Source organism: Equus caballus, chromosome 10 (assembly GCF_041296265.1).
Source record: "Equus caballus isolate H_3958 breed thoroughbred chromosome 10, TB-T2T, whole genome shotgun sequence".
Taxonomy (NCBI): domain Eukaryota; kingdom Metazoa; phylum Chordata; class Mammalia; order Perissodactyla; family Equidae; genus Equus; species Equus caballus.
Window position 1 is genome coordinate 9,263,155 of NC_091693.1, and position 27,510 is coordinate 9,290,664.

General features: G+C 56.2%; 1 protein-coding gene across 4 annotated transcripts in view; it reads left to right on the top strand.

Moving 5' to 3' along the window:
* The window catches only part of SIPA1L3 (signal induced proliferation associated 1 like 3), a 93,033-nt gene that overhangs the window by 21,299 nt on the left and 44,224 nt on the right, over nucleotides 1-27,510 (top strand). For all 4 annotated transcript variants that reach the window (XM_023649620.2, XM_023649624.2, XM_023649625.2 and 1 more), the window contains exons 7-10: nucleotides 4,377-4,953; nucleotides 11,280-11,554; nucleotides 17,980-18,231; nucleotides 18,891-19,028. In XM_023649620.2, the coding sequence (XP_023505388.2) occupies nucleotides 4,377-4,953; nucleotides 11,280-11,554; nucleotides 17,980-18,231; nucleotides 18,891-19,028 (1,242 nt within the window). The remainder of the gene's footprint in view (nucleotides 1-4,376; nucleotides 4,954-11,279; nucleotides 11,555-17,979; nucleotides 18,232-18,890; nucleotides 19,029-27,510) is intronic.

Genomic DNA, 27,510 nt, shown 5'->3' on the forward strand with positions numbered 1-27,510 from the left:
CCTGTATTTTTTCACACAGCAGTCCTTCAGATCATCCCAAACCAGTACATAAAGTGCTTTTCTGTTGCTCCTGACTGCAAACATCCCATCCTATGGATGCACGAGGATTTTTCCCCATCCCTGTCGATGGGCCTTTGGGTTGTTTCCTGTTTCCCACTGTTACAGTCCATCCTGCCACGAATACCCTTGTTTATATTCTCATTGTGCACATGTCCAAGTGTACAGCTGGGATAGGTAAATGCCTGAAAACAGAGTTCCTGGGTCAAAGGGTATGCATAGGCGCACTGGTGTTCTTGGTGGAATTGCCAGAACCTCCCAGTTCCTTCTCTTGGCCGGGTGTGTGAGAGAACGGAGGAGGTTCCAGTGTGCAGCGCTTGCTGTTAAGAACCGCTGTGCTAGATGTGGCCCGGGTGGCTCCTGGGAGCCAGGACACTGTGGCAGGGCCCCTACCCGATTCTTCCCGGGACACTCAGCATAGCTGTAAGCACCTGCACCTCCAAGCTGTGTGTGGGCCTGCGGTCACTCAGATGGCCATCCAGCAGTTCCCAGCAGCTGAGAGATGGCCCTGGTGAGGGAGGATGGAGTTAGCAATTCCCCGGATCACGTGACTCAGAATGTATGCGGTCAGGGCTCACACACATACACGTGCGCGCGCGGGCACACACACACACACACTCGTAGCACATCAGAGGTAGGGGGTGGGCCCTCACCCCCTTCCCACGCTCCCCCCAGGCCATCCCAGGAGCCTGCGGCTGACCTCCCACCTTTCCAGGCCAGCCTTTCCCGGGTCTCCACGGTAATTGCTATTTTCTGATGTGCAAAGCTTCCTTGTTTTTTACAATGTAACTTAATATATTTTTTGTAATATTTTAAACATTCTGAAAAGTACAGAAAATAATATAACAGACACCCCCGTGCCCAGTACCAGATCTAACAGACGTTAACATTTTGCCACGCTTGCTTCAGCTCTCTCTTCATTTTTAAAGAAAGAAAATGTTACGCATACAGCAGAGGCTGTGCCCTCCCGCTCCCTTCCCTTCCCCTCCCGTCGTTCCCCACAGGCAGCTGCTCTCTGGACAGACCTTACCCTGCCTCCCCTGTGTCCCCAAGCACGTTTCTGTCCCAGCACTCGTCACACTGTGAAAAAGACTGATTTATGTGGCTCTTGCCTCCCTGGAAGGTAACTCCATGTCCTGTTCACCTTTGTGTGTCTGTCCTGGCACGGTGCTTGCCATAGTGGGCCCAAAGACATTTCTGCTGGCTGGACAGATGCCTGGCCCAAACATCGTTTAATCGAAATAATAGTTGGGTACGTCATTGTGAGTATTCTAGAAATGCTTCCTGAGCCTCAGTGACCGGGCGACCTGGTGGTCCCACCATCTCTTGGTTTGTAGCAAGTTGCCATCCTTTCTTGTTTCACGTGTGCTGTGTCTGCACAGCACCAGCCTCCCTGTGGCCCGTGGGCTAGGAAAAGCCAGTCCCTCCTGCTGGGACGCCAGGGACCAGCTGTTCTGATTGCCCAGAAAGCCTCAGCAGCTTGCAGTTTCCTGGTTCTTAAAATCATGAATCAGGACTATGGGAAAAGCCAAAATCTGTCACTATAAGCAGCCACGTGCTGAGTGAAGACGTGGCCGAGCCATTCACGTCTGTAAAGCACAGTCTGAAGGCCCGGTTCATTAAAGGCGCCAGCAAGGCCATCCCATGCATCGTCCTGCCCGGGGCCAGGCCGCTCCCACGAGGGTTCCCTCGGAGTAAAACCTGTCTGGTGTGTGGGGCCTTTGGAGAACCTTTCTGCTGGGGAATGCCTTTTCCGTCAAACCTACAGCCGCTGCACGGTGGTAGAAATCTATTCCTTCTTGGTCTGTCTGTTCAAATTTAAGTCATTCCTTAACCCACACTGAGCACCTGTGCTCGTGCTGGGGCACCAGCCGAGCCCAGGGTGGCACCCGCCCATGCGGCACTCCAGGCACACAGCAAAGGTCATGGACAGTGGCAAGTGGAGGTGGAGAGTGAGGCACTGGCCTCATCCGCCTGGGTCCGCAGGAGCTCCCTCCGTGGCCTCCTGCACATGCTCTGGTCCCTTCCAGTCCTTTCTTCATGGACAGCCATGGGGGTCTTTGCAGACGTCAATCTGGTCGTCACTCTGTGCCAGCACCTGCGTCCCTCAGGAACCCAGCAGGGAGCAGGTGCCTCCCTTACAACTTTACCCGAAGGGAGCTAGTGGACTGACTAACAGAGGCATGGCTAGGTTAAGGGAACCCATACAAGAAGCGAGGCATCTGGGAACCAGCAACAGCAGGGAGCCGTTGCCCCACCCCCTCAGCTTGAGGAAGTTGAAGAGGGATGGGAGAAGTTTCTGGAAGCTAGAGAGAGGTGGCTCTGGGAGGGGGCCCACCTGACAGGAGCACTGACTGAGAGGAAGGGACAGAGTGAGTAGTAGGCGCAGGCAGTGCCACTATCCCAGCCCAGCAGAGAAAGAAGTACCCCATCCTCTCCCTCTCCCCCTCCATCGCCTGCCAGCGCCACATCTTGGCTGAACTCAGCTGGAAGCCAGAGGGCGTGGGTACCCAGGCGAAGGTGACCTCGCCCGTAGAGACCCACCTCTGGACCCTGAGTCAGGCAGAGAAGGCCAGAGACTGGATCTGGGGGCGCAGGCGGTGAACAGCGGCCCAGATGGTTAGACAGTCACTTGCTCTCCTGCGCAGGATGAAAAGTGCCAACTAACCATGAGGGCCCCACGTGGCCTGGCCTGCCCGGCCCCTGGCCACCTCACCAGCCTCCCCCTCCTTGCTGTCTGGGCTCTTTGACCCTGGCCTCCTGTGTGCTCTTTCCCAGCAGGCCTCGCATGTGCTGTGCCCACGGCCTGCGGCGCCCTCCCCTCGGCTCTTCCTCCGGCTCCTCCTCAGCCGCACATCCCAGCTTCATTGCCACCTCCTCAGGAGGCCCCCCTGGACTCCCCGTCAGATCCGGTCCTTCTGTTCTCACGTGCCCCGTTCACTTTCTTGGTGTTTCTGAGTTCGTTTGTGAGTGTGTTTAGTATGTCTCCTTCCAGATGAGAAGCTCGGGAGGGCAGGGACCGCTGCATCCCCAGGGCCCCCAGGAGAGGGCGTCCTGGAAATGCTGGCGGACAGGGCGGGGAGCTTGCCCGGCCCCCTTGTCAAGTGGGGAGTCAGGACCTGAATGAGCCTGACACAGTGTGTGGGTTTCATGGAATATGTTTTCCGCAGGAATCTTGTTTAAAACACTGTTTTCAGGTAGGAGGAGAAGCAGTAGACGTCTGTCCCAGCCATACTCACAAGAGCAGGTGTTAGGGTGAGGACAGTGCTCTAGAAGGAGCAGCTCGGCGAGCTTGCCGCTGCTCGTTTACGGCTCTTAACCATTTTTAATCGGCGCCGTGTGAGCAGCAGAGCTCAGGGAGTCTCCGCGGCCCCTTGAACCGCCTTTCAGCAGCTCATCTGCCCCCGCCACGGCCCCGGGGTGAGCACTGGCAGCTGCCGTGAGCTTTTCGCTCTATTTTAGAAATCTCTGCCTTGTAGGCCCTGACTCTCCACTCGATTTGGTCATTAGAACGTCACATCCAAGATCTTCGTCAAATCTCCGAACTTGACTTATTAGCGGATCTTCTCCCGATTCCCAGCTCAGGGTGCTGCCGTCTGGAAGCCTCTGGGGACGAGGGGCCTGCCTGCCTCTCCTCTGCTTCTCCCTGCCCCAGCCCTGCGCACTGTGGGGTTGCAGCACAGGGAGGAAACAGGAGGTGGGAGGTGTCGCTGGGACCGTGTGACAGCTGGCAGCGTGTCAGTCAGGTGTTCCTGCGGTCACACTGCTTCACACACCACCCCAATGCAGCGGCTCACAAACACGAGCATTTCTTTCTGGCTCACAGAAAACTGGCAGGTCCAGTGGGGGCTGGCTGGCTTTGGGTCCAGGTCTGCCCCGGGTGTCCGTCATCCTTCTGGGACCAGTAGGCCCCACACACACTTGAAAGCCAGTGGCCAACTCGGGTCACTTGCCCACGCCCAGGATTAATGGGCCTGTCCGTGAAGGCGGAGAGGAAGCGGGGAATTTTTGCCCAACTATAATCTAACGTACCACACCGTCTGTAGGTACGTATAAGGGGGGTAGCTGAAGTTGAACGGTGCTAGAATTATTCTTTGAATATCAGTGGATGTTCTGATAGCCTCTGTATAGGAGGTGAAAATGCATGTTTGTGCCCCAAGACTTTCTGAAGTTTTCCATCTAGTTAGCCAGCAACTTACTAATTAGGTGTGGACTTCATTCTTAAACTGGAAGCTCCTATTTCTGATCGTGTATTTTCTTTCTAAAGGGAATCTCAGGCGTCTTTCTTTCTGTCGTCTAAATGATTTCTCCCTCCCCAGTATGGCTGTGACCCGATCCAAAGACGCTCCTCCCTTCGGCCCCCCCATCCCCAGTGGAACCACATTCCGCAAGTCTGACGTCTTCAGAGACTTCTTGCTGGCCAAGGTGATTAATGCCGAGAACGCCGCGCACAAGTCCGACAAGTTCCACACCATGGCCACCAGGACGCGCCAGGAGTACCTCAAGGACCTGGCTGAGAACTGTGTCTCCAACACACCCATCGACTCCACTGGCAAGTTCAACCTCATCTCCCTGACCTCCAAGAAGAAGGAGAAGACCAAGGCCCGGGCGGGCGCCGAGCAACACAGTGCAGGGGCCATCGCCTGGAGGGTGGCAGCTCAGGACTACGCCCAGGGGGTGGAGATCGACTGCATTCTGGGAATTTCCAACGAGTTTGTGGTGCTCCTGGACCTTCGCACCAAGGAGGTGGTGTTCAACTGCTACTGCGGGGATGTCATTGGCTGGACCCCAGACTCCTCGACGCTCAAAATCTTCTATGGGCGAGGGGACCACATCTTCGTCCAGGCTGCAGAGGGCTCTGTGGAGGACATAAGGGAAATCGTGCAGAGACTGAAGGTAAGGGAGGGAGCTCAGCAAGGGGCAGTGGTTCTGCGATTGGCAGAGGTCTCGAACGGCTGAAATGCCTGCCCTCGCCCAGTCAGTCCGGCCAGGGCACTGATCGGCCCCAAGAGAACCAGAATTGTCACTTAAACACACCAGGGGTCTCGTGGGCCCTGCGGCCTGGGTTCCTTGTGGGGAAGGTTTCGGCCAGGGGTCCAAAGCTCTCCATGCCGTCCTGGTGGGAGGACAACGGCGTATTTGTTCACTCTAGATGTTGATAGGAAATACGGTTAAGCTTATGTTAAAAATGTAAAGGTCCTTTCTAGAAGAATTGAAATAGAATGAGAAAGCTTCCAGGCCATTAAAGGATGGAGCGTAAGTAGGGAGGTGGGGGGAATATAAGAAAGTGTGGTAAAGGAAACAAAACAAACACAAAATTCTGTGGCAGGAATAACGCCACATCAGTAATCACAATAAACATGAACGGCTTAACGTCTATTAAAAGACAAGGACTCACAGTCTGGATGAAAATCTTACCCTAAGCTCCTGGTGGACAGCTCGGGCTCAGTCCATTGGCCACTTGAAGCTAGGAGGTTGTGCTCAGAAGTACTCAGGCCACACCTGAGCTCTGAGAAGGAGGGCTGTGTCAGCGATGGGCTCGCAGTGGGTTTAACAGAACAGCATGTCGCACATGCAAAATAGAGAGGGCAGTGCAACATGGGCGTTAAGAACACGTCCTCTAGAGTCAGCGGGCCTGGCTTCAAGTCCCAGCACTGCCACTTCCCAGCTGTGTGACCTTGACCTGAGCTCGTAACTGCTGTGTGGCTCAGTTTCCCCATCTGAAAAATGGGAACCATAGTCATCCTACATCACATGAAAGTTTTAAGGATGGGATGAGTTATGTGGCCCAGATGAGCTTGCCTGACTTGGGCTGCGGCCTCCCGGCACCACCCTGTCTACCAGCCGTGCTCGCCCTTCCGGGCCTTTGTGCTCTCTCAGTTGGCTCAGGCTGGATTGTAAAGCCCTGCTCTCGGCCTCCGTGGCTGCAGAATTCATGTGCAGCCATTGGTAACCACAGTGCCTGTTGAGAGCTCCCCTTGGGGTGTGAGGTCTGTGAACCAGGGCCGCCTCCATTTTGTTTGCTTGCTGATCTCGTATGCGTAGATCAGGGCCGGCTCATCAGAGATGTTCAGTAAATGCTGATTAGTGGGTTAGTTGAATGAGTTTGTGGAGCCCTGACTGTGCTAATGAGCATTTTACATGCACGATCTCACACTCCTCCGCCCCGCCCGGACGGTAGATATTGTTCTTATCCCCGCCTGACAGATGGGGAAACTGAGGCACAGAGTGGTATAGATACTCACAGTAGGTCGTACAGCCAGTAGGTGGCCGACTGGGGTCTGAATCCAAGGTTTTCTGATTCCAAAACCTGTTTCTCGCCAAACTTGTGGCAAGTAGCTAACTGTTTTCTTTACTTGGCATCTCCCGTCAGGTGTCTATAAACCCCTGAACCTTGAGATGTCCAGGGGCAGACTCCTGGTTTTCCTCCCCCACCTCTCAGTCCCTGTCTCAGTAACGGACAGTCTGTCACTGCGTTTGTTGAGGTCAGAAGCCTTGGCCTCAGCCTCGCCTATCTCTTTCTCCCACACCCACACCCACCCCATCAGCTCCTTCACCAGGCAGACTGCAGCCACTTCTCCCCTTCTGTGGCCACCCCCGGCCTCCCCTGGACTGGCCAGTAGCCACCTCGCTGGTCTCCCTCGCCCCCACCTCCGCTTCCCTGTGCTCTGTTCTCAGTAAGGTAGTCAGAGGAATTGATCACGTCACTGCTCTGCTCAAACCCTCAGCTCCCCCTAGGTGAGAGCAGTGGTTCTTACGGTGGCCCGCGAGGCCCTGTGTGATCTGGCTCCATGCTGACCTCGTCTCCCCATCACTCGGTCTCTGCTCTGGGCACTCAGACCTTTCTGTTTCCCGACTGTGCTCGGCAGGCATCCAGCCTCAGGGCCTTTGCACTGTCTGTGCCCTCTCCCTGGAACGCTTTCTCTGACCCCTACATGGCTCATTCCCTCCTCTCCTACAGGCCTTTAGTCACACGTCACCTTGTCAGTGAGACCTTGTTACCTAAAATTGCAAACCTTCCTCCCCGACTTGGCCCTGGGAATCTAACCCCCCCTTTCCCTGCTTTCATGTTCTCCGTGGCACCTCCCACTCTCTGACATGTATTCCTATATTCATGGACCCCCACCATGTCCCCAGCACCCGGGCCAGCACCTGGCACACAGTAGACGCTCAGTGACCGTGTACAGAGTGTGTGCCCACCTGCTGCGAGAAGGAACAGTTACAGAGGTTGACTGGCAGGCCCTGCCCAGCATCTTGCACGACCTTGCATTCCTTCCTTGCAAAAATCAAGAGAGGGAGATACCATTTTCATCCCCACTTCACAGATAAGGAAACTGAGGCCCAGAGGGGCAAAGCGACTTGCCCAGGGCCCAGAGTGGGTTCAGTGCCTGGGTTCTTAGACATGAGGGCGTTCTTCCTCCCCAAATCCTGACAGCAGCTTGCATTCCTTGAGCAGTGACCATGCCAGGCACCGGGCCAGAGGACGTTTTACCCACATCTTCCCTGTGCCACTCCATCCCACGCCTGCCCTCTGCCTACTGTTGGCGCGGGGCTTGTAGAGCACATCCCCACAGCCTCCTCAGTCTCAGTGCCCCAGGGCCCGCCGAGGAGCCAGGAGGCTGGGAGTGGTGACAGAGACCATCTTCTTAAACGATTCCTAACAGCGAGTCTCTCCCCTTGTGGAGGCCTCCAGGGCGAGGAGTCCACGCCCTCCCCCAGCAGAATGGGGACTCAGGCACCTTGCATTTGTGAAGTTTTATGATGTGCCTGGCCTGGGCTGGGCAGTGCTGGGACGAAGCAGTGACCACGGTGGCCTGGGCCTGCCCTCCTGGGGCTCCCATCTAAGGCAGATGTTGAACAAGGAATTACAGGTGCCAGCAGGTCACAAAGGGGAGCGTCGGAGGCCAGGGGAACCTGTCATGGGGGGATAGTCTCAGACTGGTGGGTGGGATGCAGCCCCAGACACATCTAATTAGTTCCGAAAGCAGCATTCAGGGGGTTTCACGGGAATCTTGCATTCTGGCCTGTCTTGAAAAGCTGGGGATTGGGCTCTGCTGGGCCTGGGTCTGCACGCGCCACGGTCAGCTGAAGCTGAGTGCTGGGTGCCCGCTTTAGAGGGGGCCTGAGTGCACCATTTGGCCATGTCCTCCAGCCCACGTCCCACTGACATTCCCCACCAAGCGGCTGGGGGCCCTCCCCAAGGAAATGACTTATAAACTGAGACTAGAACGATCCATAAGAATCGTCCTGAAGAATGAGGGGGAAGTAAATAAAAGCATAAACGGCAGGGGGAGCAGCAGGGCGCACAGTGGCTGAAGGCACGAGCTCAGGAGTCGGATCTGCTCTGTGGCCTCGGACGGCGGTCAGCACCCCAGTTTCCGCAGCTGTGAAATAGGCAGATTAGTGGAACCTACCTCCTAAGTGAGATGTTAGCCTAATTGAGCTTATAAAGGGCCTGACCCGTGCCCGGCACACTAAGATCAGTCCCCAGGAAAATGAGCTTTGAAAAGGGGACCTGGGCCTGTGTGGCCACATGACGCGGCCGAGGTTCCTTTGGCCTGGCTTGTGTGTTTGGGCTCAGAAGGTGCTCCCTGTGCCGGGGCCGTTCTGGGACCTCGTAAACATCGAGAATGGTTCTCCTCTTCGGGTGGTGCTTCCTTTAGTTTGTTACCAGAGCGAAGGGGACAGAGGTTCCAGGACGCTGAGAGACAGAGCAGCCAAGGAGTTAACCCGCCAGCTCGCTGTCCCCTGTTTAAGATGACGCAGAGCAGGTGTAGTGCGCCGTCACAGACCAGGCTCCTCAGAGAGAGCCTGAGAATCCCAGATCTGAAGGAGGATGGGAGGTTCTTCTGGGAGGTGGCGCTGCGCCTGGTCGGGGCTGGCGGGGAAGCCCAGGGACTCCTGTCCTTTCTGTCTTGTGCTCCTGCTTTCGCTTCGATGTCGTGCTTGTCTGCGTGGTCAGAGCGGAGTCACTCCACATCCATCTTCCCGTCTGTGGGGAGGGAGAAAGCGTGAGCGAGGAGGGCAAGCCGTGTCATTTTTAAGAACATGAAGTAAAGCTTCCATCGCTTCTGCCCGTATCCTGTGGGCCAAAACCAAGTCTTGTGTCCACACCCAGCTGTGAGGGAAGCTGAGAAATGTCGTCCCCAACTAGGTGACCCTGTGCCCATCAAAACTCTGATTTGCAGTGTGTGGGGGGATCTTACTCCTAAAAGGAAGGAGGGGAGATGGAGAACGGAAGGCAGTCGACGGCCCCTGCCGTGGCAGTGTCTGAGCTGGCCGGGCCTCTGGAAGGTCAGGCCCTCCCCGTCAGGACAGCCCGGACGCCCAGGGCTGTGTGGCCTCCTCAGTCACAGGCAGGGACACACAGCACTTTTCTCTGTAGCCCACAGCAAATTCTTTGCACACAAGGGTGACTGCTTCAAAGAATTGTGACTCCCAAAGCAGAGGAAATGGGCTAGGACAAAGCCAGTCACAACTTTCTCTTTCGAGGCACTAAATAGTAGGCTTCTCGTTCAAACCAGTTTTTTGAATTTTTATTTATGGAAAATTCCCAACATACACGAAGAAGAGGGACTTGCGTCACGGACTCCTAACCCCATCGCCAGCTTCCGCAGCTCAGCCCGTGGCCAGTCCTGTCTCTTCCCTTCCCTCCCGTTTACTTTGCAACAGATCCTACACATCCTATCATTTCATCTGTGAGCATTTCAACATTTAGCTCCAAAACATGCAGACTCTTAAAAGAATAACTTTTGGCATTATCGTACATAAAGAATTAACAATAATTCCTTATTGTCATATAAATAAATGGTGCTATGAAATCAATTACTGGGTCTCAATTGGCAGTTTTCAAGGGTTGGATGGGAAAGAATAAAAGTGTCAGAGTACATCCAGTGAGTAAGGGTAAGTGTAAGTGCTGTTTTGGGGGACGTGGTTCCCGGCTTACGCGTCCCCCCAGATTCTCCCCATCCAGATCAGGGACCACACAGATGGGACCACATCTTCAGGTAAGCCCTTCCCATCCAAACTCTCATTCCCTTCTGCCCGCTCAGGAATGGCATCGATCCGGAATGCGTGGACCATTTTGTGTGTATGGCTGTGTGTGTAAATGTGTGAATGCATAGCATGGCTTGTGACATAGAATTCCTTCTTACTGTGGGTGGTGGTCAGTAAAGTGTGAAAGCCCCCGCTCTGATAGGCACGTGAAACAGCCTTTCTAGCCAGGGATGGATGGCTTCTCACGGGGAATGCGAACCGTCATCACGTGTTTTCTTTCCTTGATACGGTTCTAGGAAAGGACAGGCAGAGCGTGACGCAACTTCTGTAAGAGCCATAGCTTCTTAAGGTGATCGTTCTATCCTAAGATGAGGAGGCGTCCCTAAGGGCATGCTGAAGCACTGGTGCTTGTGTTTGGCAGGTCCTCGTATCTATGGTAGTACGTTATCCAGAGGAAAACCTTACACCTGTGAAGCAAGGAATAAATTGGAGGCAAGACCCCATGTGTCTGGTCGGCTCCAGGTTGGGAGATCGGGAGTGAGTTTTGTGCCTCTAAAGATGATGTCATGAAGTAAAGAATACAGCGCGAGCCCCCAGCCTAGAAAAGATCCCAGGCTCGCTGGTCTGTTGTTTCTCGGCTTTCTTTGGTTAAACATTCTGTCAGTCAGGATACGTATTAGTGGCTTTAGCAACAAAGGTTTATCTCTTGCCCACACTACACATCCATCTTAGGTTCAGCTGGGGCCTCTGCTCCACGTTGTTCTAACTCCGGGACCCCAGCTGGCCAGACCGCCACTATCTGGACTAGTCCCAGTGGCTGTGGCAGAGGGGAGAGGCTCCGGAGGGTCTCAGACTGGCAGTTAAGTGCCCCGGCCCAGAGGACGCACCAGTTCCTCTCACCACCCCTTGGCCAAAAAGGTCCCTGAGCCCACCAGCCACGAGCGGACCGAGAGTGCAACCCCGCTGTCCCCGGGGCAGGATGGAGGCGGGGGCATTTGGAGAGCGTGGCCTCTTCGGGTTAGTGAGCCATGTAGCTGCATTTCCACATCCCCCAGAGTCAGGAGTCCCCGCTGGGACTGGGAGGCTGTTTGTGCTCCTGTACGCTGGCACCCCCAGGTGGGGGTCAGCAGGGTCTTTGGCCTCAGAGGAGGGAATCTGGCTGGGGGTCTTGCAAAAGAGCTGACCCGGAACAGCCTCTGAGGCTGGATCCCGCCTGTTGCCCGCAGGTGATGACCAACGGCTGGGAGACGGTGGACATGACCCTGAGGCGGAACGGGCTCGGGCAGCTGGGCTTCCACGTGAAGTACGACGGGACGGTGGCCGAGGTGGAGGACTACGGGTTTGCCTGGCAGGCTGGCCTCCGGCAAGGCAGCCGGCTGGTGGAGATCTGCAAGGTGGCCGTGGTCACGCTGACCCACGACCAGATGATCGACCTGCTGCGCACCTCGGTCACCGTCAAGGTGGTCATCATCCCGCCGTTTGACGACGGCACGCCCCGCAGGTAAGGGGGTCCCCTGCAGCTGGGAGCCGGGTGGGGTTCGCTGCTCCCAGAGTGCTGGCATGAGGCCGCCCCGACTCAGCTGGCACTCGAGGGCCTTTCTCACCCTGCAGACAGTGGTGATGGTAACGGGGCTGGGGGTCGACGTCCATGGAACACTTACACAGGCCAGTTCTGGCTTGTGCTCTCCGTATGCAGGTTATCCTGTGTAACCACAACAGCCTCATGGGGTGGGCGCCCTTGTTAGTCTGAATCTTCTAGATGACGCACACCCCAGTAAAAGTCACCTGCCCGAGGGCGCACTGCACTTCATTCATTCATTCAGCTCACGTTTATGGAGCCCGTGCCATGTTCAAGCTCCGCTTGGAAGTGCTGGGGACACAGCAGTGACAAAGTGCCTGCTCCCTTGGGATTTGTGTTCTAAAGGGAGGGATGGGCAATAATTAAATAGATAAATGATGTGGGACCAGGCAGCGATGAGGTCTCAGGAGAAAATTAGAGCGGGGTGGAGAAAATTAGAGCGGGTTAGAGAAAAGGGCCTGTCGTGTGGCGGGAGAGCCCCTTATGGGTGGTCAGTGAGGGCTCCCAGGCGGAGGCGGCCATGTGGTTTTCCAGGCCAATGGGTCCCAGACAGGAGCCAGCCATCACAGTCTCTGAGGCGCATGTGTGTGGGGCACATCCCTGCGGCACAGGGAGGTGGTGTGGCTGGAACAGAGTGAGCAGGGGTGAGAGCTGGGAGAGGGGACGGGGCAGACATGGGGGGAGCATATGGACACGGTGATGAGCTTGGGTTTATTATTCCAGCATAGTGGGAAGTCAGTGGAGGGTTTGTTTCTTTCGTTTTGCTTCATCTCTCAAATGGAACCTTGCAAACATTCACAGTACACGGAGCCCCCTGTCCCGACAGTTACCAGCACGGGGCCAGTTTATTGTGTTTTATCTCCACGTCTCCCCACCTGGGATCGTTTAAAGCAATCCCAGCCTTGGAACCTATCGCTCCCCACTCAGGACCTTTTTAAAATTATTGCTAAGTCAGTGTCACCCACTCCTCTCTTTAGCTTTCTGTTGTAGCAGAGAGATTGTTTGTTAACCAGGCTCCTCCCATTGCATCTGGTTGATGGGTCTCTTCAGGCTCCTTTTAATCTCTTAGTTTCCCCTCCCTCTTTTTTTTTCCTTGCCGTTTATTTTGGGAAGAAGCCAGGTCCCTTGTCCTTGAGAGTTTCCCACTTCTGGGTTTAGCTGTTTGCATCCCCGTGGTGTCCCCGAACCGGTTCCTCCAGCACGCATACTTCCCGTAAACTGGAGTTCCATGTGGGAGCTTGATCTGATTCTGGCTGAAGTCCTTCTGGCAACAACACTTCCCGGGTGTGTCCGTCAGGAGGCACCACGTGTCTGGTTCTCCCTCTGTGAGGGAGACTAAGGGCAGACAGAGGGTGCAGGTGATGGCGGCCCGCTCCATCGTCACACACGGCCCGCTCCATCGTCACACACGGCCCGCTCCATCATCACACACGGCCCGCTCCATCATCACACACGGCCCCCCGGCTGTCAGCGGCCATTCGTGACCACTGCTAGATCCGGTATTTCATTGCGGGCCACAGATGAGCGATGCTCTCAGTTCTGTCTGTCCTCCTTCGTTGGTTGGCTGGAATTCTTCCAAAATGAGCTTTCTTTCAGTAACTCTCGGTGACTCTGAGACGTCATTGATGCAGAGAAGGCAGGATAAAGGCAGTGTTTAGAAGAATAAATGGCTACCCTAGCAACCTCCAGAGGTGACTGGAGACAGGTTCCGAGTGCTGGAACACAGCCGCACAGAGGACGGTGAAGGCCTTGGCCCCCGGGAGCTAATGGATGGATTGGGGGAGACAAACAGTAAACAAGGAAGCAGATAAGGTGATTTCCTGCTGCAGAAGCGGGAGGCGGCTGAGCGTGGTGAGAAAGCGGCTCCTAGGTGAGGTGGTCTGGGTTTGAATCTGGCTCTTCCTCTTTTTAACTGTGTCCCTGGGCAGGTGGCCTCCCCACTCTGTGCCTCGGTTCCTTCATTTGTAAAATGGGAAAGATGACAGATGCTTTCCCCGAAGGTGGTTGCGAGGTTGGAGAGGAGACTTGTCACCACGTAGGTCTGCATTGGGCCCGCAGGGGGCGCTCTAGAGTCACAGGGCATGAGGAAGATAAAGAGCCCGGCCTGACAATGGACGCGTGGTCAGGGAAGGCCTGGGGGAGTGGGGAGCCATCACAAAGGCCCGAGGTGAGGATAGCAGCCCTTGATTGTGTGGCTAGAGCCAAGGGAGCCAGGAGGAGGGCAGGAAGTGAGGGGACACCAAGAGTTTACACACGTGACCTCACAGGGCTGATGTGATCCCCACTTCACAGATGAGAAAACCGAGGCTGGCGTGGCCCAGCCCCCTGTGCAGAGTTGTACAGATAGAAAGCGGCAAAGCAGAGCTCAACCCACTTTGCCGTCTCCATCCTGCTCCGCGGCTCTGAATGCAGTGCTCCCTCCCCGCTTCCTGGGTCCTTCTGCTCCGAACTTGGCGGGGGACAGTGTGGGCAGGCCTGGACTCTGCAGCCAAGGGCTTGGCCACCCCCACGCACACCCCGGTCCCCCGACCTCTGGCGCCTCTTCCAGGGCCAGCTCCACCTCTGCTCGGAGCCACGGCCCAGCCACACCCGCTCCCAGCCCTGCAGCAGCGAGTCCAGCTGAGGTAACCCCCCCCCCGGCGAGCTCCCTGCAGGCCTCCTCTCCTTGCTCTGCACACACGCTCACACCCGCATGTGTGCACACGATGAGCCCGCTCGCCTGTCAGGTGACTGTCCCAAAATGTGTGCCCAAGAGGCCGGAAAGCCGCCCCTGGATCTGCAGGTAGGGACCCGCTGAAGCGAAGTCAGAGTGTGCAGGCTCCCTTCTCCGGCTCTGGGGTGACAGGCCAGGGAGGGTGTGACCAGACAGATGCGTTCCGCTCCCTGCCCTATTTAGGCGAAAGCCAGCATCCTGCTCCCTTTACAAGGCGGCTGCGAGACAGGGTCTCCCGTCTGCAGGGCTGGCGTGGGTTGGGACTTGCATGGGTTCTGTTGTTCCTCAAACGCAGAGGCGTCTGGCTGACCTCATTTGCAGAGCTGATAACCCCAGCTCTGCGTCCCGCCAGCCTCTCGCTGCAGCCCTGGCCTCCTGGCTCAAACATCGCGGTAACGCGTGGGCATGGGCAGAGGGCTGTCACTGCCACCAGCGCTCTCTGCATGGTATGTGTCCAACCCCGTGCTCTCTAGAAACTGGGGAGAGTACAGGGGGTCGGCCCCCAGCCCCAGGCCACAGGCTGGGGTTCTCGAGTGAGCCCTGCACCGCTGGGCCACAGCTGGGCCGGGCCAGGGAGCCAAGAGGACATCCCAGAGCCCCAGCTGAGATGTGTCATGGCGACCTGGGGTGCTGGAGTAGGCTCCAGAGGGGTGTTCTCATCTCACTGTGTGTCGCTGCCTGAGGGGGAGGCCATCCCAGGATGCTTTTGTCCCCTTATGTTGGACTCAGGACCTCCGGTCGCAGGTCGGAAGCTCCTCCCCGAGAAGGGAACTTGAAACCCCACAAGTGAGCGAGTAGAAGAGGTGAGAGAGGAGCCGTGGCCCCCAGAGACTGGGCTGTCAGGAGTCAGGGAGCAAGAGCGGTCTGCGAGCCCGGCCCCCTCCCGCGCACGGCTCCCCACGCGCCCGAGAGGCAGGACAGAAACCTTAGCGCAGCCTTGTTGGTAGAGAGAAGACGGGAAGCCTCCGAAATATCCATCCGTGGGGCTGACTGATGGCACATCAGCCGTGGGATGAGGAGGAATTGGCTGGTTAGGGACGATGAAGTGACTGCTGAGAGCACCTGGTGAGAAACACTGTTAATTGAGGCAGAAGGAAGCCAGATGTGCACGGGGCTGTAGGGTGCAGTTTTTATGACTGTTTTAAGTTGTATTTCTTATCTGCGTAGAGTATTTCGGAAAGGATATGTAAGAAACTGGAAGCTGTGGTTGCTTGTGGTGGGTGAAACCAGGGGACAGAGAGACAGGACAAGGACACTCTGTTGTTCCCCTTTCATCTTTGAAAACGATTCGAAAACTCAGTCAACAAACTGGGCTTCTCAGGCTTTTCCGTGTGTCGAGATCATCCCGGGCAGCTCAGTAAAATGCAGACTCCTGGGCCCCGCCCCGAGGAGGATCCTGACTCAGAGCAGCCGAGGGGCCCAGGCTCGGCGTCCCCCTGCTGAGTGCGCAGGGTGACTTAGATGCTGGGCAGGAGCTGGTTTCCGAGCCCGCAGCTGGGTGTGGTTGGACCTCAGCAGCTGGAAGGGAGGCTTGGGCCTCTGAGCGTGTGGGAGCCGCAGGTAGCTGTGGGCAGAGGGGGCTGGAGGTGGCGACAGCATGCATCAGCTCTGTTCCTTAGGTGGTGGCGTGGCCTGGCTTTCTCCTGATGCTCCCAGACTGCCCACACCCACCTTGTTCTACAGATTAGGAAACAGGTTCCAAGAAGGAGATCCCTTCCCCATGGCCACCCGGCCCAGGAGCCCTGGCTCGCCACCCCTCTGAGCTGCCTTCAAGATGATGAGATGCTGTGGCCCTCCTTGAGGTCATGCCCAGGGGCTTCTGGCCAAAAGTGAAGCTGTCAGTAACTGGAGGAGACGTTGGGGACCCAAGAAATCTGCCCACTGGTCCCCACAGCACTGTACAGTGGGCCAGTGGGCATGGTGGCTAACATGGGCTTTGGAGTCAACTTAAATATACTTAAATCCAGTTTCCACCTCTTACGGCTGTGTGACCTTGGGCAGGTTACTTCACTTCTCTGTGCCTCAATTTACTTCTCTCTAAAATGTGACGCGGTAATCAGGTCTCCCATTACTAGCAACAGAACCAACCCAAACGTGTTGAAGCAAAAGAGGAACTTAACTGGCTTATGTACCTGACAAGACCAGGGGACGGGCACGATTTAGCTGTGGCCGTATGCAGGAGCTCAGGCGCCCTCACGAGGAATCTCTCCCACGTATCCCCTTTGCTGGGTCGCTGTTGTCCTCAGGCACACTCCCCTCCTCAGAGCTCCAGGCTCAGGTATCCCCAGCTCAGCAGCCCCAGGGATGTAGATCTTTGCCCCCAGCAGTTCCGGATCAGGTCCACAACTGATGCTACTGTCTCTGATTGGCCTGCTTGGCCACCTGCCCATCTTGGGCCGGGCGGTGTGTCTTGGGGGAGAGGAGTTTCTGATTGGCCAGGCCTGGGTCACGTGCTCATACCTGGAGCTAGGAAGTGAGGTGAGCCCCCCGCCCCCCCAGAGCGCACAGACCTGTTCTCACGAGACAGGATGCGGAAGCCGGGCGGGCGGACGCGGTGCGTGCACTGCCTGGGGGCCGCATGGTGCCTTCCTTCACACGCCTGGCCTGCTGTGTCCCCGGGCTCTGTTGGCCATCCGTATTGTTGTCATTCCTCGCCTGGTACCTGGTGAGGCGTCAGCACCTGCCAACCCAGAGAGAGAGCCAGGAGGAGCTGCCGAATGTCGGCTCCCACTCACACTGCGGGGCGCACAGTGGGGCAGGCCCCGTGCAGAGCGCCTCCCTGGGTCACCTTCTCATGACTCCTGAGTAGCTGTGTCCTGGGCCTACGGCCTCCCAGCCACCAAGCCCATCAGGTCTTTTGCCGGGTGGCCCTGAAAGTTCCGTGGGCTGCGGGCACTCAGGAGAGCCACAGAGGGTCACCTCGACGGGGGCAGGAGAGCTTCCAGGCCCAGGGCTCCTCCGAGCTCGGCTCCCACAGCCGCTGGGAGGCGGCTTTTGTGAGCACGGCCCCCTCCTCGGGCTCGGAGCCCCCACCGTGCTGCGCTGCAGCCGCGGTAGAGAGTGCCAGCCAGCGCGCGGAGCCCCCGCCTCCAGCCCGAGCCTGTGCTTGTGCAGCCTGGTCTTGGGGGAGCCACAGGCCCTTCTGCATCTATTTCAAGGTTCTGGATTTTGTGGCTTTTTTTTTTTTTAACCACCCTGCAAAGTAGGTCACCTGCTCCTCTTCCAGCTGCCTTTGAGCTTCTTCGGAACAAGGCAGATACTATCCTTTGATTCCAAGGGCATCCGCCTTTCTGGCCCTGAGGACTGCTAAGGGGGGCCGAGCCAGGCCATGGGGGACAGTGGCCGGCTTGAGGCCTGGGTCAGGGAGAGGAGAGAAGGGAAACGAGAGACGGAGAGGAGAGGCGAGGAGAGGAGCTAGAGAGGGCCGGGCAGTCAGAGTTCCTGATGCGCCCCGTCCCAGGTGAGGACTCTGAAACTGGTGAGTTTCAGACCAATTTCAAGGGTCTCTACGCGGCCTTGAAAACGGGCCATCACCGTTCAGACTTGACCGGGCAGTCCCAGCCCCGTGTTCCGGGGCTCAGGCACGTGCGCTGGTGGGCCAGGGCCTTTCCAAGTAACGAGGTTTCTCTTCCAGGGGGTGGCCGGAGACCTATGACATGAATACCTCGGAGCCCAAGGCAGAGCCGGAGAGCGTGACCCCCGGGGGCCGGCCCCCATACCGCAGCAACGCTCCCTGGCAGTGGAGCGGGCCCGCGTCCCACAACTCGCTGCCAGCCTCCAAGTGGGCCCCGCCAGCCACCCCCGGCCACGCCCAGTCCCTGAGCCGGCCCCCGAAGCAGCCCCCTGTGGTCCCCTTCCGGGAGCCCCAGCCCCTGCACAGCAAGAGGTAAGGTCACCCCGTCATCTCCCTCCCACGCTTCGCCCTTCCCTCCCTCCTCTCTCCCCAGCCTCTTCCTCTCCGCAGCCCCCTCCTTCCTCCTCCTTTGTGCCTCCTTCTCTCCCTCCCTGACTCGTCCAAGGGCCCAGGGCCGGGAGTGCAGCCACCACGCCACGTGCAATGAGAACTTTCTGTTTCCTGAGAGGTCGGGGACTGAAAGCACACCATTTAGGACGGTGACTGCTCTAGGGGGGCAGGGAAGGGGGACAGGAGCCACCCACAGGTGGGGGTGCGTTGCCGCCCTTCTGTTCTGGGGTTGGCTGGTGGCTTCAGGGAGTTCGTTTCATTATGATGACATACAACTTACAGATATTCCTTTGAATCTGTTAAAAGATAAGGAGAACTTTCCAGAAAATGAGGGAATCCAGCTTGCAGGTCGTCTCGCCTCGTCCCTGGAGCGGGCGAGAGCGTCTTGGGCAGTGTCCGGGGGAGCGGGCCGGCACGTGGTCCTGGTTCCTGCTGCCCTGTGCCCTGCAGCTCTCTCATCCCTGGGGGGTGGGCACGTGGCAGGTGGTTGGGCCGGAGGGAACGGCCTGGTATGTCCGTCCTCTGTGGGGAGAGGGGTGGCCTCCACACTCACTCCCGGCCTCCTCCTGTCTCTGTTCCAGGCCTGTCAGCTTCCCAGAAACCCCTTACACAGCATCACCAGCAGGGGCCGACAAAGTCCCTCCCTACCGGCAGCCTTCTGGGAGCTTCTCCACCCCCGGCTCAGCCACCTACGCAAGATACAAGCCATCCCCTGAAAGGTCAGATTCTCTTCATCTTCTTAAGGAATCTGGTGAAATCTGGGGATCCTTCTTCTGCAGGAAACGCACATACCCCCCAAGTTTATTTGCCATTTTATGGGGTTTCTAGATCTCTGCAGGTCGTCAGAGGGCCAACAGGAGGACTGGCTGTGTCTCCTAAGATTTAGGGCCAAGCGACTCAGGCAGGGCTCACCGTCGGCTTTCCTTGCAGCAAAATTTTGGTTATCATTTTCTTTTTTGTTTTTCTTTACTTTTTTTTGTTTGTTTGTTTGTTTTGCTGAGGAAGATTTGCCCTGAGCTAACATCTGTCTCTAACCTTCCTCTTTTTGCTTGAGGAAGATTCACCCTGAGCTAGATCTGTGCCAGTCTTCCTCTACTTTGTATGTGGGTCGCTGCCACAGTGTGACTGACAAGTGGTGTAGGTCCATACCCATGATCTGAACCCAGGCCACCAGAGCAGAGCATGCCAAACTTTAACCACTACACCACAGGGCAGCCCCGGTTGCCATTTTCTTGACAGCTGTATCACTTGTTTGAGCAAGACCATCCGCCTTCCAGCACGGCCATTCATCTAACTCTCCAGCCCCGCTTCCCGAAACCAGGCCACCAGCATTACCCCGTTTTCATGGCCTTTTACGCTTCAGTCCTGCCCCCTTGAATCCTCCGCCAACCTGGCAGCCTGAGGGATCTTCCCAACTCCTCCATGGCTCCCCAGGGCCCTCCCGATAAACCCAGACTCTCCAGGTTGCTCTCCAGCTGCCTCAGCTCCTCCGTTCCCCTGTCCTCGGGCCCGAGCTGTGGGCCTCGTCTGGATGCCTCCCTTCCTCCTCCCCCTCCTGCGGTCCATCCGTTAGTCTTCAGAGCGTCTCTACCCCGTCCCCCCCATCGCTCTGGCTCCTGCCTGGGCCCCGGCCTTCGTCTCACCTCTGGTCCACCCTCCACAGCGGCCAGAGGGCTCTTTCTGTATCTGGCCACACCTGTCCCCTGCTCCAGACCCCTCTCGTGCATCTGAGAGCCCTCAGGACACAGCCTGCACGCCTCCCCGTGGCCAGCAAGGCCCTGCCCGCCTCGCCAGCCGTGTGTGGTGCACACATCAGCCACGCTGGCCGCTTCCAGTCTCCTAAGCAGGCCGTCGGCATTTCAGAGCCCTCCTCATGTTCTTCCCTCCTAGAAGTTCTTCATGCTCTTCACCCCACTGGTGCTCTTCCTCCAGGAAGCCTGCCCTGAACCTCCCCCGGCACTCGGGGAGGTCTGTGCCCTGCCCCTCGCTTCCCTGTGTGTTTCCCGACCGTGGCCGTGAGCGCTCTCCATTCTGTTAGCCCAGTTGTGTGTGTGTGTGTGTGTGTGTGTGTGTGTGTTACACGCATGCGTGCTCTTGAGAGCAAGCCCTCTCCCCAGGATCTAGGCTTCCCGGTCCATCTTTGCGTTACCGTCATGCAGCACGGGGCCTGGCACATGGTGAATCCTTGGTATGTGTGTGATGAAAGGATGGAGTGAATTTGTTTCCTTAAAGCCCCTGCCGTGAGGCCGGGGATCAGTGCCCTCGGCCAGTGGGCCTGCCTCTGAAGCACCTGGAGGGAGGGTTGGTCGACATCCAGATGCCTGGGCCCCACCCCCAGCTTTCTGGCTTGGTCGGCCTGGGGCAGAGCGTGCAATGCCAACATTGCCATCGAGGGAACACTCTGAGAGCTGCCCCACTAACCATCGTTTGATCGCAAGCCTCTGCTGTAAAACCAGGGGAAACATACCCCCTCTCTTCTCTTCTGGTAGCTGCCAGTCAGCTTCCTGTCAGCACGGGCTCTCCAGGGCTTCTGTGTGCCATGTGCCGGGAGAAATGCTGGAGCTGCCCACTCACCGGGGCTCCGCGGGGCAGAGCGCTGACTGGTGGAGAGAGGGTCTTAGAAGAGATGTGCACCCTGAGGAAAGTGCTCAGACTCAGGCCCTGGAGGAGGGAGCCTGCCACCCTGGAGGTCTAGGCTGGCTGCTGGAGGAGGTGACATTCGTGCAGGGCTTTGAGAGATCAGTAGGAGTTCGCTGCAGAGAGGAGGAAGGACGTCATTCCAGACAGAGCAGAGGCCACAGACGTGAATGAGCAAAAGGGTGTGGAACTCGGGAGGAACCAGAGGAGCATGGGGGCTGCAGGGCGCAGAGACCCCTGGGCAAGGGCTGCAGGGCAGAGGCTGGATGTGGCAGGTGGCCCGAGAACAGAGGTGGCGGGGATGACGCTACTGCTGCCCCAGGGAGCTTTCCTTTTTTTTCACTTCAAAGTCTTGGTGTCCCACCTTTATTATTATAATTTTGAAATAATTATAGATACACAGGAAATTGCAGAGAAATGTACAGGGAGGTCCATGGACCCTTCACGCAGCCCCCCAGTATTAACATCTTGTGTAACTGTAATCCAAGACCGAGCAAGATGTGGACCTTGGTGTGATCCGTAGAACACATTCAGAATTTACCAGTTACGCATGCACACGCGTGTGTGTGTGGCTCTGTGCAGTTTTGTCACGTGTGTAGTCTTATGTAACCCCCACAGTCAAGACTCTCTGTTGTATAATCACCACAAAACCTCTTCCTGCCACCCCATTATGGCCACACCCATCCCTCGCCCACCCCAGCCCCTGGCACCCATTCATCTGTTCTATCTCTCTTTAATTGTTGTTTCATGAATGTTATTATATAAGAGGAATCTTATCGTATGTATCCTCTTGAGGTTGCTTTCCACTCAGCATAATTTCCTTGGCGTTCACCCAACTTGTCGCCCGTATCTGTAGTCGATTTCTTTCTGCCACTGAGTGCGTTCCATGGTGCAGAGGTACCAGAATTTGCTAACCATTCACCGTTGAAGGATGTTTCAGTAGTTTCTGGGTTTGGGCTATTATAAATATTTATGCTCTGAACACGTGTGAAAATAAGTGTTCATTTCTCTGGGATAAATGCCCAGGGATACAGTTGCTTGCCAAGTTGAGGAAACCACCTCAGTGTCCATCAGTGGAAGAATGGCTAAATGAAATGTGGCACATGCCCACAGTGGAGTATTATTCAGCCCTAAAAAGAGGAAATCCTGCCATCTGTGACGACGTGGATGGACCTGGAGCGCATTACATTAAATGAAATAAATCAGACAGAGGAAGAGAAATACTGTATGGTATCAGTTGTATCTGGAATCAGGAAAAAAGTTGAACTCAGAGAAACAGAGCAGAGTGGCGGTTCCCCGGGGGCGCGAGTGGGACGGGGAGTGTTGGTCCAGGGTACAGACTCTGAGTCATGAGATGGATTAAGTTCTGAGGGTCTCAGGAACAGCACTGGGATTATAGTTAATAAAGCTGTAGCATATACTTAAAATCTGCCAAGAGAGTAGATCTTAAGTGTTTTTACCCAAAAAAGGGTAACTGTGATAGATGTGTTAATTAACTGGGTTGTGGTAATCATTTCACAGTATAGACGTATATCAAACCGTCACATGGTGCACTGGGAATATATTACAGTTTTATCTGTCAGTGATGCCTCAGTAAAGCTGGGGTGGGGGGTGGCTCTAAGTGCCACTTGGCAAGTGGAGGGCAGGGTTACTGCCGCGAAGGGCTGGCCGACCCTTCTGTATTGCGTGTAGAGAAGTGTTTAGAAAAAAAAAGAATACCACTGCTTACTGTGTGGTAAGTCCGTGTTTAGTTTTAAAAGGAACTGGCAAACCACCCTCCCGAGCGGCCGGAGCGTTTCCCATTCCCACGGCAGTGAGGAGCCATCCACTTTCTTGGCATCCTCGCCCCCGTTAGTCTCATTGCAGTTTTTTGTTTTGCCCATTCCGATAGGTCTGTAATGGTGCTCATTGTGTCTCTCGAACAGCTAATGACGATGAACATCTTCCTGGCTTATTTGCCAACTGTGTGTGCCTTGAGTGAAGTGTCTGTGCCTCGTGTTGGCCGTCTTCTCATTGGATTCAGTGTTTTTCAGTGTTGGAGAGTTCTTCGTGTAGTCTAGATACAAGTCTTTCATCAGATATATGATTTGCAAATATTTTCTCCCAGTCTTTAGTTCCTGAACAGGGTCCCTTTTTTTTTTTTTTTTTTGGTGTGAGGAAGATTCGCCCATTGGCCCTGAGCTAACATCTGTTGTCAGTCTTTTTGCTCGAGGAAGGTTGTTGCTGAACTCACATCTGTACCTATCTTCCTCTGTTTTGTACATGGGACACTGCCACAGCATGGCTTGATGACCAGTGCATGGGTCCACACCCAGGATCCAAACCCACAAATCTCAGGCTGCCGAAGCAGAGTGCGCGAACTTAACCACTACACCACCAGGCCGGCTCCAACAGGATCTTTTGCAGAACAGAAGCTTTTAATTTTGATGAGGTCCAAATTATTTTCTTTCTTTTACGGATCGTGCTTTTGGTGTTAAGTCTAAGAACTCTTAGTCCTGAAGATTTTCTCATGTTTTTTCCTGAAAATTTTATTGTTTTCCATTTTACATTTAAGATGATGATCCATCCTAAGTTAATTTCATTCAGTTAATTTTTGCATAAGGTGAGAGGTTAGGGTGAAGTTCCCTTTTTTGCCTACAGATGTCCGTTTACTGAGAAGGCTCTCCCTCCTCCACCACATGGCCTTTGCTCCTTAAAGCGAAAATCCGTTGGAAGGAGACATTAATTGGGCACATTTGTGTGGGTCTGTTTCTGGTTCTCCAGTCTGTTCCATTGATCTGTATGTATGGTCTCAGCGAGTGCTCCCAGCGGCTCTCCGAGTAGGTGGTTCATTATCCCATTTCACGGAGGGGAAACTGAGGCTCGACAAGGTGAATCCTCTTGGCCAAGGTCACTCTTCCAGGAAGTGGCAGAGCCAGGCATGTGACTCAGGGGGCTCACCCTGATCCCAGAGCTGTGCTGCCCGCCCAAAGGGCTCTGAGCGCATCCTCCGAATCCAGGCGACATGCACTGTCCCTGATGCGGTCCCTGCCCACAGCGACCCTCGGTGGCTGTGATTCTGTGTTTCCGGCTCTCTGGCATTGACAAGTGGGAACATAGCAGTTTTTCCTGGGCCTCTCCCTCTTCCCTGCCCACCCGTCCCTTCCCAGAGCTCCAGTGGAGCCTGGCTCTGCTCTCCGCGGCCCAAGCCTCCGCGTTTTTATCTCTGTCCGTAGCTAGCTTCCAAGCTTTGCCAGATATCCCTGGCACAGCTCATCCCCGAAACCCCCAGAAGTGTCTTTCCTAGGCTGTCACCAGCCTGTGGTAAGAGGCCTGGGAGCAGGTCGGGCTGCCTCGGTGGCCTTAGGCCTCAGCTCCGTAGCCCTGTTCCTGCTGCACAGTTGCCCCCTGCCATCCTGGAGACTGTGTGACACAAGCCGGACCTTTCCGCCTCTGGGCTCCTCTGTCTCCTGCTGAAGGCTTCTCCTTGCCAGGCTTTTAGGAGCACAAAGGCCCTTGTGGACAGAACCTATCCCGTGGCCCATCTCAAACTTACTGAAGGACAAGGTGGCGAGATGGCCTGCCCTGTGAGCCAGTGGCCTGCCCCGTGAGCCGTGAGCATGGGCGGGTGGCTTCGCCCTGCGCGTCTGCTCACACATGGAACGTCCGTGTCCGAGCGGTGCTGAGACCAGTGCTGCCGAGAGGAGGGCCTGGGCCAGTGGCTGGTGACAGAGGCTGGCGGTCGCTGGCTGCCCTCAGGAGTTTGCCCCGTTGCATGCAGGATGGGCAGACCGCACTCGGGACAGCGTTAAGACAGATCATGTGCCCGGCTCACCCAGCCTGCAGGGCCAGACCAGGCCCCAGACCCTGGCTCATCAGATTGCCTAGTTGGCTTTTTTTCCCCTCTGTATTTTTCTGTCAGCTCCTTAAAGAGTGGTACCGCAGTTAGGAGGCATTTGGCTCTCTGTGAGAGAAAACCTAACTCAAGAAGGCATGAAGGGTCAGCCCTGGTGGCCTAGTGGTTAAGTTCAGTGCATCCGCTTTGGTGGCCTGGGTTCAGTTCCCGGGCGCACACCTATACCACTCACCAGTGCCGTGCTGTGGCAATGGCTCACATATGAAAAGAAGATTGGCAGCAGATGTTAGCTCAGGGCAAGTCTTCCTCAGGAAAAAAAAAGAAGAAGAAGGCATGAAGCATTGGAGGGATTTATCATCACATAATAAGAAGTCCCGAGATGTATGGCTGGTTAAATTCTGCAGGGCAGTCCTCAGGGACCTGGCTGCACTCGTGACCCATGATGGCTTCTGTGGCCCCAAGAAAACCAGTGCCCTTCAGAGGAAGACAGAAGAGCTTCTCTTTGCTTTTGAGAGTGAAGGGACTGGGTCACTTGCCCATCCCTGAACCAAACCTGGCAAGGTCGCCTGCATGACTGTCTTAAACCATCAGGACTGACTCCAGTCACCTGGCAGAAGGATGCCTGCCAGAGCAGAATCGGGGCTCCACCTGCAGGGACGCGGCAGCTGAGGGCTGCTGGCGTGGCAGCCCACGATGGCCACACCGTCCTTCCACCCTCTCCCCAGTCAGCCTGTGCTTCACCCGTCCTTTGGTCCATGATCGGTGTGGGAGAGTGACTGCAGGCTGGAGCCCTGCCCTCAGGAGAGGCCTGTGCCCTCGTTCGTGTCTGTCCTGGCCGTTTCCTCTGTGCTGCGTGGGATTAGGTTTGCCTTCATGATACAGAAAATGTTGATTCAGATGAGATAGTTACTTCCTCCCGTGTTGTCAGGGAGCCAGTCTCCCCGTCGCCGATGCTCTGCCGTCCTTGGCCTGCGTCCTCCTGGTCTTCAGCCTGGAGGAGAGGATGAGGCAGAGGCACCAGAGCGCACTTCCAGAGGTTTCCTGGAAGTCACGTCACGGGCAGCACTTTTATCTCATTGACCGGAACTGCAAGGGAGCCTGGGAAATGTAGTCCGTTGACTGATGGCATTGCTGCCCTGGGTGCAGTTGGGATTCGGTGGCAAAGGCGGGGAGGGGAGGGATCTCGGGGGAGCCGCATGCAGCACCTGCCCCTCATACCTTCCTCTTTCCTCCGGCTGACCCCAGCCGCTGCTGCTGTTTTCCTTTCGTGCTCGGGATTTGATGGAGAGCCTTTGAGAAAATGGAACGAGCACATCAACACTTCCATTTCCAGCTATGGAGGAGCCACACTTTACCAGGCAGTTGGCTGCGAAGTCAACCGGTCAGCTGAAGATTGCTTATGCTTTTGTCGTCCTGGCTCTGTCTTCCTTTCCGGGAGGCATCAGAGGTGATGTCTGGGAGGGGGGATGTTATGTGTTTTCTCGGCAGGTGAGCAGAGACGAGTTTTCAGAAAGTCCAGTGCGTCTCTGAAGCCGCCCTCTGCTGCCCTGGAGGTGTTTAGAGTCAGTCTTTGCGGAGACCGCCTGGCTTGGGGCTGGCGGGGTGACCCTGGAGAAGTCGGCTAACTCCTCTTTTGGATGTCGGGGGTCCCACTGCATCACCCTCCCAAGTGGCAAGTGTAGACACAAGCAGCCAGACGAGTGATCACCATATGGGCTTGACTCGTCGAGGCTCAGGAACGCCACAAAGTACGGGGCCTGTGTCGATGGGGTGCTTCTGGCCGCAAGGAACCGAGATATGGCTGGCTCAAGCATTGTAGGAATTTGTTATCTTACAGGACAGGAGGCTCAGCGGCAGGGCAGGCCCGGGGAGGGTTAAGGCAGCATCTCGACTACTTTACCTAGGGCCGGGTTCCTTCCACCTCCCCTCTTCACCCGCAGCCATGACCTCATCCTCAGACTGGCAGCCGGAGGCTGACAGCAGCTCGCGGTGTTCTGCCTGGACCAGCAACGCCCAGATGAAGAAGAGAGGCCATCTCTTTTAGAAGCAAGAGACTTTTGTAGCCGATTTCTCCCATATCAGTCAGGTTATGCCAGGTGACAAGCACCTGAAAATCTCAGTGACTTAAATTGACAAAGGTTTATTTCCCTCCCAGGGTGCAGCTCCACTGCTGGCTGGCAGGGGATGTCTCAGAACCCAGGCCACCGGGGCAGCCTCCATCTCCGAGTCACTTCCCTCACGGCTCATTGACGAGAACCAGCCGCACGGCCCCCCCACCTATCTCAGGGGTCCCCTCCTGCCATGTGCTTGCCAGGGGAAAAGCCAGAAATATTTTGTGGGAATCTTAAAAACTCACACCCTCTCACATCTCATTAGCCAAATTGTGTTATTGCCTGTGCCCAAACCAAGCCAGGGCGGGGAGCAGGGTTTCTGGCATGACTGACTCTGAGCTGAGGTGAATGGACGTTGGGAGGCGCCCAGAGGATTCACGTCAGGGCATGGAGGATGCTTCCGGGGGGTGAGGCCACGGGGGCCCCTCCCCCGTTCGGTCTCCGCCCTGGCCTGTGGGTGAGCAGAGCCAGCCTCCAGGAGAGTCTGTCTGGGAGACGACTGTTTCCTCCGCTCTGTGACCCTGTGAGGTGGAAAATGTCATTATCCCATTTTTCAGATGGGAAAACTGCGGCTCACCTCGACGAGGCTTGCGGACCAGGGTCACATGGCTTGCAAGG